Below are 12050 nucleotides of genomic sequence, written 5' to 3' on the forward strand. Positions count from 1 at the left end.
ATCCTATCACATTACACATTACCATATCTAAAATAGCCTGTTCCCTGGTTGGTTCCACAACGTATTGTTGTAAGAAACCATCCCGAATACACTCCATGAACTCGTCCTCAAGGCTACCTTTGGCAATTTGATTTGTCCAATCTATGTGAAGATTAAAATCGCCCATGATTATTGCTATACCTTTCTTACAAGCTTCCATTATTTCTTGCTTTATACTCTGTCCTACAGTGTAGCTACTGTTATGGGGCCTATAGACTACTCCCGCCAGTGACTTTTTCCCCTTATTATTTCTTATCTCCACCCAAACTGATTCTACATCTTGATCTTCTGAGCCAATATAATCTTTCACGACTGCACTGATCTCATCCTTTATTAACAGAGCTACCCCACCTCCTTTTTTCTTGCTGCAATCCTTCCAAAATGTCAAATACTCCTGAATATTCAGTTCCCAGCCTTGGTCACCTTGCAACCACGTCTCTGTAATGGTTATCAGATCATACCCATTTATTTCTATTTGTGCCATCAACTCATCTATCTTGTTACAAATGCTGTGTGCATTCAGATAAAGAGCTTTTAATTTTGTCTTTATAACATTTTTCCCTACTCTGACTCTACTTTCTGGTGCTCTCTTATCTTTACATGCTCTGTCCCTTCTTGTCACACTCTGGTTATCATTACTCCTAGTGCTATCCTGCACTATTTCCTTCTCCTTGCTCTTTGATTTTTTTTTATTTCCCCTCACCTGAACCCTCCCCCCTATTATTTAGTTTAAAGCCCTATCTGCAGCCCTAGTTATTGGATTCGCCAAGACACTCGTCCCAGCATGGTTTAAGTGAAGCCTGTCCCAACGGAGCAGCTGCCTCTATCCTCAGTACTGATGCCATTGCCCCATGAATCGAAACCCATTTCTCCCACAACAATCTTTGAGCCACGTATTCAACTCTGATCTTATTTACCCTATGCCAATTTGCTCGTGGCTCAGGTAGTAATCCAGAGATTATTACCTTTGTGGTTCTGCTTTTTAATTTAGCCCGTAGTTGCTCATACTCCCTCAGCAGAACCTCTTTCTTTGTCCTACCTATGTCATTGGTACCCACGTGGTGCAGTAGGGGGCCAACTTGGAGAAGGGCAGCTGGATTGGACGTCACCAAAATTAAGCGTGGGTAGATACAAGAGAGGCGGCAACCAGCAGAGGAGCGGCGAGGTCGAGGCGAAGGAGCGGCGAGAGATTGTAGAGCGACGTGATCGGGGCCTAGAAGAGGTGAGAGCCCTGGGGCAGCACGGATCAGCCCACACTGCGATATGTGTGCGCACTAAGTCCATGCAGCAGAGCTGGTCTCCAATCGTCTTGGTTAATCTTGCCACTGGAACTAGACCTAGCTGTGTCAAGCCTGTGTGCAACGGCCACCACATGTTAAAAAAAATCTACACACATGGATCTTCCACCCTTCAATATGTAGTTCGGGACCTGGAATGTCAGATCCTTCATTGAAACACCTGTGAACTCATCCCTTTTTGGTGTGGAAGCAAGTCATCCTTGATACGAGGGACCGCCTAAGAAGAAGAAGGACCATGACAACTGGATCTTTCCCCTCCCACTCCAAGTTCCTCTCCAGTCCAGAGAATCCTGAAATCTGGCAACACAGCCTTCGGGACTCATGCTCTCGGCTGCAGAGAACAGTAGCGATCCCCCTAACTATACTGTCATCTACCACTACTACATTTCTTTTTACTTCCCCAACTTGAATGGTCCACTATATCACGGTGCTGTGATAAGTTTTCTCATCCTCCCTGCAATCCCTGCTTTCGTCCACACAGGCAGCAAGAACCTCGTACTTTTGGACAACTGCAAGGGATGAGGCTCCTCCAATGCTATCTTCTGGATCCCCATAACTGCCTCATTCATAGTCACACCCTCCTGTCCCTGACCACAGACCAAATTTTAAGAATTTAATCTAAGGGGTGTGACTACCTCCTGGAACACAGCGTCCAGGTAATACTCCGCCTCCCTGATGTGTCACAGTGTCTGAAGCTTGGACTCCAGCTCATCAACTCTGAGCCAAAGTTCCTCGAGCCGCCAACACTTACTGCAGATGTGGTCGCTGTGGATCACACTGATGTCCACCAGCTCCCATATGCTACATTTCTGCAACACATTGCCTGCCCTGCCATCTCTATTGTATTTTATTTAACTAATTAGGTTTTCAAAGTTTTGAAATATCAATGATCTATGTTTAGTTTTTAATCATGGCTCTTAATTTAAACAAATGCACATGTTTAGAAAAAAAAGAAATACTCACCAACCAATCACTTACCTGCTTTCCTGTGATGTCACACTTTGGTTTTTTTTTCCCTCCTCTCAGGTCCATTCATGCTGCTCAGCTATCTGTTTTTAACCCCGCTGCTGCTCCCGCTCTCATGCTGTTCTCGGGCCTCGGGCACTGCAGCTTTTAACCCCACCGCTACTCCCGTTCTCACGTTGTTCTCCTTAAAGTAAGGTGTGAGGAGGCTCACGTGAAGCATAAACACCGGCACAGATCTGTTGAACCGAATGGCCTGTTTTTGTGCTGTAAATACTATGTAATATGTTAACTATTAAAACAACTAAAATTAAAAAATGAAATGCTGTATCTTTTAATGTGGCTTTGTTGTACTGTGCATAGTAGGCAATATGTGAACTTGCATTGTATATATTTCACCTGAATAAGAGCTGCAAGTAAAATACAATACATCTGTAAAAAAATAGTTCCATACTGATACTCTTTACTGGCCCTTTATTAATCTCACCAAAAACAATTAACAGGAGGCAGCCAGTACACAAATAAGTGAAAACATGTTTATCATCAAAATAAACTGTTTTATGGAGATTAAACTAAATGCATACAAACAAATCCTTCATTAATGTATTATTCATTAAGATTCCAAATAAAAGCATGCAATATTATCTAAATTTGTGCTAAAATCTGAATCATCTAACCTGAAGAAAGTTACTGCATTATAATTGCATACAATGAGCAAATTTCAACTCAGTATGTTTTGACAAGAAACCAGATTATTTTTTTGAAACTCAATATATGTAGCCAGATATTCAAATACATAAGTGCAAGTACCATATGGGGATTTAAAACAAAGGTTCATTTACTTTAATTAGTACAATATGTGAGCAACAAAGTAATGAAGCCCATATACATCTTAAAGAAACACTAAAAGACAGGATGTGAGCTACATATTAAATTCCATTCAAACAATTATGTGACTAAAATAAAGGGATATTGCACAATACTGATTTAAAAGATATATATCGACACAGCACAAGATACAGCAGGTTTACCTCTGTTGTTGAAAACCTTTTAAGGTTGAATTAAATTAATCAAACATTACATTGCCATATTCCAGTAAACACTGTTTCTAAGTCACAATTAGTTTTGGTACTTAAAACTGCTGTATAGTAAATACATCGGGCTCAATGTACCCAGCTCTTTTTGTAGATATGCAAAGATAGGATTTGTATATAGAATAGAAACGTTTAGCCCATGTTGGTTCAGGTGCTATGAAGATACTATGTGGGTTTAGGGGGGGTGGGGGGGTGCTGTAATTTGCTGTCAATTTTTTTTCCACATATAAAAACCAACTGAAGCATCAAACAGGAAATTAGGGGTGCGTGCAATAAAGGTGCAGCAGTTATAATGGGTGACTTTAATATGCACATAGATTGGGCTAACCAAACTGGAAGCAATACGGTGGAGGAGGATTTTCTGGAGTGCATAAAGGATGGTTTTTTAGACCAATATGTCGAGGAACCAACTAGGGGAGAGGCCATCTTAGACTGGGTGTTATGTAATGAGAGAGGATTAATTAGCAATCTCGTTGTGCGAGGCCCCTTGGGGAAGAGTGACCATAATATGGTGGAATTCTGCATTGGGATGGAGAATGAAACAGTTAATTCAGAGACCATGGTCCAGAACTTAAAGAAGGCTAACTTTGAAGGTATGAGGCGTGAATTGGCTGGGATGGATTGGCGAATGATACTTAAGGGGTTGACTGTAGATGGGCAATGGCAGACATTTAGAGACCGCATGGATGAACTACAACAATTGTACATTCCTGTCTGGCATAGAAATAAAAAAGGGAAGGTGGCTCAACCGTGGCTATCAAGGGAAATCAGGGATAGTATTAAAGCCAAGGAAGTGGCATACAAATTGGCCAGAAATAGCAGCGAACCTGGGGACTGGGAGAAATTTAGAACTCAGCAGAGGAGGACAAAGGGTTTGATTAGGGCAGGGAAAATGGAGTATGAGAAGAAGCTTGCAGGGAACATTAAGACGGATTGCAAAAGTTTCTATAGATATGTAAAGAGAAAAAGGTTAGTAAAGACAAACGTAGGTCCCCTGCAGTCAGAATCAGGGGAAGTCATAACAGGGAACAAAGAAATGGCGGACCAATTGAACAAGTACTTTGGTTCGGTATTCACGAAGGAGGACACGAACAACCTTCCGGTTATAAAAGGGGTCGGGGGGTCTAGTAAGGAGGAGGAACTGAGGGAAATCCTTATTAGCCGGGAAATTGTGTTGGGGAAATTGATGGGATTGAAGGCCGATAAATCCCCAGGGCCTGATGGACTGCATCCCAGAGTACTTAAGGAGGTGGCCTTGGAAATAGTGGATGCGTTGACAGTCATTTTCCAACATTCCATTGACTCTGGATCAGTTCCTATGGAGTGGAGGGTAGCCAATGTAACCCCACTTTTTAAAAAAGGAGGGAGAGAGAAAACAGGGAATTATAGACCGGTCAGCCTGACATCGGTAGTGGGTAAAATGATGGAATCAATTATTAAGGATGTCATAGCAGTGCATTTGGAAAGAGGTGACATGATAGGTCCAAGTCAGCATGGATTTGTGAAAGGGAAATCATGCTTGACAAATCTTCTGGAATTTTTTGAGGATGTTTCCAGTAGAGTGGATAAGGGAGAACCAGTTGATGTGGTATATTTGGACTTTCAGAAGGCGTTCGACAAGGTCCCACACAAGAGATTGATGTGCAAAGTTAGAGCACATGGGATTGGGGGTAGTGTACTGACATGGATTGAGAACTGGTTGTCAGACAGGAAGCAAAGAGTAGGAGTAAATGGGTACTTTTCAGAATAGCAGGCAGTGACTAGTGGGGTACCGCAAGGTTCTGTGCTGGGGCCCCAGCTGTTTACACTGTACATTAATGATTTAGATGAGGGGATTAAATGTAGTATCTCCAAATTTGCAGATGACACTAAGTTGGGTGGCAGTGTGAGCTGCGAGGAGGATGCTGTGAGGCTGCAGAGCGACTTGGATAGGTTAGGTGAGTGGGCAAATGCATGGCAGATGAAGTATAATGTGGATAAATGTGAGGTTATCCACTTTGGTGGTAAAAACAGAGAGACAGACTATTATCTGAATGGTGACAGATTCGGAAAAGGGAAGGTGCAAAGAGACCTGGGTGTCATGGTACATCAGTCATTGAAGGTTGGCATGCAGGTGCAGCAGGCGGTTAAGAAAGCAAATGGCATGTTGGCCTTCATAGCAAGGGGATTTGAGTACAGGGGCAGGGAGGTGTTGCTACAGTTGTACAGGGCATTGGTGAGGCCACACCTGGAGTATTGTGTACAGTTTTGGTCTCCTAACCTGAGGAAGGACATTCTTGCTATTGAGGGAGTGCAGCGAAGGTTCACCAGACTGATTCCCGGGATGGCGGGACTGACCTATCAAAAAAGACTGGATCAACTGGGCTTGTATTCACTGGAGTTCAGAAGAATGAGAGGGGACCTCATAGAAACATTTAAAATTCTGACGGGGTTAGACAGGTTAGATGCAGGAAGAATGTTCCCAATGTTGGGGAAGTCCAGAACCAGAGGTCACAGTCTAAGGATAAGGGGTAAGCCATTTAGGACCGAGATGCGGAGGAACTTCTTCACCCAGAGAGTGGTGAACCTGTGGAATTCTCTACCACAGAAAGTTGTTGAGGCCAATTCACTAAATATATTCAAAAAGGAGTTAGATGAGGTCCTTACTACTAGGGGGATCAAGGGGTATGGCGAGAAAGCAGGAATGGGGTACTGAAGTTGAATGTTCAGCCATGAACTCATTGAATGGCGGTGCAGGCTAGAAGGGCCGAATGGCCTACTCCTGCACCTATTTTCTATGTTTCTATGTTTCTATGTTGTCGGTCACATGCATGGTGCACTGATTTTGTTGCTAATTTAAAAAATTAAAAGACAATACTGTTATGTCTTTAGATGCTCTGATTAGATGCTCTGATAATGACTCCACGAGGCAAAGTATTGCACTTGAACTGCAGTGACCTTAGTCCATTTAATATAACTCCAGAGTGATGATCACACATGGTGGCCTGCCTTTTATATTAGGCCTGGCACACCTGTACAGATAACCTACAAGTCTCCCACTGCAGTGCCCTCTGGTGGCACACCTTAGTGACCATACAGTTGGTGTACAAGTTTCCCATAGTAGTGCCCTCTGGTGGCACATCATATGTAATAGTACCATCAGTAAACATGTCTGGATACATGACATCACTCTCCCCCAAGTCCTTAGTGCAAATTGCCTTCACACATTGACTGTGCTCTGGGCTTAGCTCTATCTGGTTGACCCTTAAGAGGGTTGTTTCCATCTTGGGTGAGTGGGTGGTGTTTCGTTGGCAGTAGAGGTGCTGGTGGTTTCTGTTTGTGAGTTCATGACCACTCCATTCTCTTCCCCTCCCGCATATAGATTACGATGGCTCATTATATTCATATACATTCAAGTCCAGAAAAAAAAATTGCATTTACATCATTACATTTGTGGTACAGTTGTGAGGCAAGTACATTTGACTGGTGAAGTGCATACTTGATACGTATTTGGACTCAGTGCTGGTGTCAGCACCGGTGCGTGAGGACAAACTAGTTCCAGAACTGCTGGATAGTGTCCAGGTAGTCTGGTGGCGGCGCGGTGCCCAGTGCTGGCAGTGGGAACCCGGTTGGCTCAAGTTGCCTGCTCTCGGGCCCTTTGCCGTTGCTCCTAGCGTCGGGCAGGTTCGCAGATGCCTGTGACCTCCCTGTCCTTTTCTTACGCCCCGGGTCAGTGTTGCTCCCTCAGGAGCAGTCGTCTAGCAGTGTGCAGGGAACTGCTAACTCGCTTGCCTGGGCGTTATTTGGTTTAGGATCCTGGCTGGTCCCAGTCCCATTTGGGAGAATTGTTGCGGGTGACCCTTCGTTCCCGGGTGTAGCCTTAGTGGCGACAGGGTCTGGGGGCTGCGCCTTAGCGCAGTTTGCTCTTTCAGGTTCGTGGCGGTTGGTGCCATCGGGTGCCTGAGAGATGGAGCCGATCAGGGGCAGGGTATTGATACTGGTGCCGTTGCCCTTCTGAGATCGCTTGCTCTGCAGCTTGTCTATATTAGCTGCTTGTGGCCACACTCCGTGGTGCATCATTCTGGTCCCAGGGAAGCAGGCTACAGCATTGGGTAGCCCGCTGGACCTGTGTGCTCCTGTTGGGTGTTTGCCCGCTACATTATCTGAATACAGTAGAAATCCTGCATCACACCACGTTTCATCACTCATTGTAGATAAACTGTAGCTCCGATTGCTATCGCATGACCTTTCCTTGCTTTTTACATGTATAAAACTCTGATCATCAATTACAAGCTTTACATTTAACTCACAGTTGCTATTACATTGATTGAGAATGTGGAACTGTCCCTTTAAGTGTGGTGGATTGCTGGCCACCTTTAAGAGAGCCTTGCTATCTTTACCCCAATCCTCTTCTTCACTTGGTACCACGTGTTGCTCCATTAGCGCTGCACCTCGTACTCTGGCCACCGCCATTTTTTTCTTCAGCGCTTCATCTCGTTGTTTGGGCGCCATCTTTCTTCCATCCACTATGTCGACTGCTGTGATCCTCTTCTCCCCTGGTTCTGCCACCAAAGCTGGGAAGTCATCTTTGGATCCAATTTTCTTCCTCCGGAGTCCTGCCACTGGAGCCTGGAAGGTGCGTTCGCGTCATCTGGATACACTCCACACAATCGTGCCGAGCGGTCTGTGCCTCGGGTGCTGTGCTGGTCTGCTCTCTGGTGCCGGATCCAACCGCAGGTGGGGGCTTGCTTTGCCTCTGAGCACGGGGGACGTCGATCGCTGGAGGGATGAAATCTTCCCAGTTCCAATGGATCTTCTCCATCCACCTTCTTCCGAGTAGCGTTGGTCCATCACCTGCAACAATCCACAGTGGTAACTTGTGCACCGCACTATCATTGAGTACCTTTACATCCGCACTACCAACAACTGGGATAAGTTCATTGGTGCAGGTGCGCAGCTTTGCCTGAACAGGGACCAACTTGGGTCATTCAGCTTGATTGTCCCATAGCCTCTCAAAGGCTTCTTGATTCATTACTGACTGGCTCGCCCCCGTGTCCACCTCCATGAAGACTGGAGCGCCATTTATCTCGACTTCCATTCTCAACGGGGAACAGTCTGTGGTGCAGGTAAACATTCCGTACACCTCATCGTGGGGCTGAGCTGCCTCTCTGACCACTTCTTCATAATCCGCGCTGGATTCATGGCACTCTGCAGACTCTTCATCAACATGGTGAGTCCTATTTCTTTTACACATTCACTGGAGGTGGCCCTTTGTGCTGCACCCTTTGCACACATAGACCTTAAAATGGCACTGAACGCTAGCATGGTGCTAACCGATTAGCCCCCCTCGGCGGACTCAGAGTTAAGGGACTCGGGGGCCTGTTCTCTCTCCCCTGAGGAGATTCATGTTCTACAGTCCAGCCTCTAAAAGGCGCCAGTCTGTGTACAGTACTTGCTGGTTTTGAGTCCTGAGGATGAGTCATCTGCCTAGAGCCGCAGGTCGAGGTCATGAATGCCTGGCTCATGGTGACGGCCTTCTGTAGTGTGACTGTGGTATCCACAGACAGTAGCCTGTGAAGAAGGCCCTTGTGGCCAATTCTGATGACAAAGATATCCCGCAGCGTTTCGGTGAGGTGTTCGCCGAAATCATATGGTGCTGCCAACCTCCTGAGGTCTGCAGCATATTTCGCGATTTCCTGGCCTTCAGGCCGTCGGTGGGTGCAAAACCGATGTCTAGCTGTGAGGAGGCTCTCTTTGGGCTTGAGTTGTTCTTGGATCAGCGTTACAACCTTCTCGTACGTCTTGGTTGTTGTCTTCACTGGTGCCAGCAAGTCCCTGATGAGGCCATAGACAGTGGGCCCACAACTGGATAGCAGGATAGCTCTGCGCTTATCAGCCAGCCTGGCTGGATCATCGTCTGCCAGGTCGTTTGCTGTGAAGAAATGGTCGAGACTCTCCACAAAGGCGTCCCAATCATCCCCATCGACGAACTGCTGCAACATACCAAGGTTAGCCATTTTCGTGTGAAAGTCCATAATCTCATCGCCAATTGTTATATCTTTAGATGCTCTGATAATGCCTCCACGAGGCAAAGTATTACACTTGAACTGTCGTGACCTTAGTCCATTTAATATAACTCCAGAGTGATGATCACAAATGGTAGGCTGCCTTTTATACTAGGCCTGGCACACCTGTACAGGTAATCTACATGTCTCCCACTGCAATGCCCTCTGGTGGCACAACTTAGTGACCATACAGCTGGTGTACAAGTTTCCCTTGGTAGTGCCCTCTGGTGGTACATCATATGTAATAGTACAAGCAGTAAACGTGTCTGGATACATGACAAATACCACAAAGTGATATTCAGAAATCTTTGTGAGATAAGTATGGGGAAAAATTTTAAAATAAACATAAAAATGCAAATAGCAGAGATGAGAATTTATACCAGTCCTTTTACATTCAACAAAAAGTGGATGTTGAAGATAAGCAATGACCCTCAACCTCATGACTATTCAAGCACATTAAGAGGAGAAAATCAGTATCGCCCTGTTCGGGGGCAGTAACAGTTGGGAAGCGCGAGACTTAGCACCAGCCACGGAAATCCCGCACCTCTCGAGAAATTCATTTCTGCCCCCTGAAAGAAGTTGAGTGTTGAATCAAGCACTCCACTTCCTTCCTGAGGCACTAACAGGGCAGACGCCTCCGCCTGGCTGCTGATTGGGCCGTGCAGCGCTGCGCATCCGAGGAGCTCTTCCCTCACTTAAAGGGAAGGGCCCACAATGCATAGACTGCAAGGAGAAAAGGCACCTACCTGGACCACTAGGGAGCGGGGATGCCGCGCAATCAGCCCGGCACTCAAGCAGAGTGCCGGGCTAAGCGGTCGCAGGCAGGACCCCGCGAAGAAAACCAAGCAGCAGCGGGAAAACCAAGGTAAGTGTTTTTTAAATTTTCCATCAACTACCTCACCTCTAATTTTCGCCCTCGTAGCAGCCGGCCACCCAATCCACGTCCCCTGCAGCTATCGGTGCTTTCGCCTCACACTGCTGCAGGGGGCGAAAGTCAATTTCGGGGCCAGGGCGCGGCGATGACGTCACTATTTTCGGACGCCACCACTAACCTCCCGCCGCCAGCGCTGCGTCCGGGCGGTAAGCCATTTGCGTCCTATTAGCAGGGACGCTAATGGAAGACGCAAATGCACCGAATTTCTAGCCCTAATTTTTCATTGTGTTTCATCAAAAGTTTGCCATTGCGTTTATATGTGTGGGCAAATTCGGCGTCAGAGAATACACTGATCACATTCTTTTCACAAATGTGAAAAAACAATAATCCTGTTTGTTTTAATACATTCCAAAATATACTGCTGGGCAGTGCAAGTAATATGTTTGGTGGCAGAGGAGTGGCAAGCGATCGTGATGGAGGTGCTGCAAATGGGGGTCTGCGGCTCAGAAGAGCTGAGGGCCCAGGAGCAGCACGGGCCAGCCCACACTGCAATATGTGTGCGCACTAGGTCCGTGCAGCAGACCAGGTCTCCAGTCGTCCTGGTTAACTCTTGCCACTGCTTAAAGGCCTAGCTCTGTCAAGCCCGTGTGGTGGCTGATGTGCAATGGTCACCACACGTTGAAAAAAATCCACGCACAGGCATCTTCCACCCTTGGAGTTCAGGACTGGAATATGGAGTCCTTCATTGAAACATCTGCGAACTCATCCCTTTTTGTGTGGAAGCAAGTCATTCTCGTTCGAGGGACCGCCTATGATGATGATGATGACTGGCAGTACACATCTTTAGAACTGATTATTGCTTTTAATGATATGAACGGTCACGAATTTAATAGCAACGCGGTTGAGCTGGGGTTACGGTTCGGGGTTATGAGTTGGGATTAAGGTTATGGGGTTAAAGGTTAGGGGTTAGCATTAGAGCTATCGGTTGTAGTGAAATTAATGTTTGAAATAAGCATGGTTTGATTATTTTATGCAGAAATTGTTGTGTTATTAATGTATAATCACCTGCCAAATGCAGGCACAATTGAGAATTTGCGGGTCGATGGGCAGTCGCTGACTGCTGAGCTGTGCGGGCGGCGCTGCTCAGGCCCGGGCCGCCGCCAGCGCTCAGACCGGCACAAGACCGCGGCCGAGCTTGGCTCTTACCTCCAGGTAGTACAGGTCCAGGGAGCTGATCTGGGAGTCCAGGAAACTCTCATATGTCTCGAACTCGTTGACAATGCTGTCGACCGTCGCGCCCCCCTGCTCCTCCTCCATGTTGTTTACCCTCGGCCGACGCCGTCTCCTAGCAACAAGCACTTCCGGTCTGTGGAGCCAAAGCTCAGGAAGACGGTCACTGCCACCCCTCGTGCTCCGGGCATTGCACCAGTGTGTGCAACAGGCTGCATCTTCGACCAAATAAATTGCATCTACTGAAACCAGACAAATCAGCATGAGTATTATTCTGCATCTTTTCAATAGGAATTGGATGCACTTTTCCAACAGAAACAGATATCGTTTTTTTTATTCATTGACGGGATGTGGGTGTTTAATTGCGCTTGAGAAGGTGGTGGTGAGCCGCCTTCTTAAACCGCTGCAGTCCATGTGGTGAAGGTATTCCCACTGTGCTGTTACGGCGGGAGTTCCAGGATTTTGAACCAGTGACGATGAAGGAATGACAATATACTCCCAAGTCAGG

The 12050-nt window shown here is 46.4% G+C and overlaps 1 protein-coding gene across 1 annotated transcript in view; it reads right to left on the reverse strand.

Annotated features, from left to right (window-relative positions):
* cfap299 (cilia and flagella associated protein 299) overlaps nt 1-11666 on the reverse strand; it is a 1211155-nt gene extending 1199489 nt beyond the window's left edge. Inside the window, exon 1 of the mRNA XM_070871067.1 lies at nt 11519-11666. Within this exon, the coding sequence (XP_070727168.1) occupies nt 11519-11629 (111 nt within the window). The 5' untranslated portion in view covers nt 11630-11666. The remainder of the gene's footprint in view (nt 1-11518) is intronic.
* Nucleotides 11667-12050: the final 384 nt, after the last annotated feature.

Source organism: Pristiophorus japonicus, chromosome 2, assembly GCF_044704955.1.
Source record: "Pristiophorus japonicus isolate sPriJap1 chromosome 2, sPriJap1.hap1, whole genome shotgun sequence".
Classification (NCBI taxonomy): Eukaryota; Metazoa; Chordata; class Chondrichthyes; family Pristiophoridae; genus Pristiophorus; species Pristiophorus japonicus.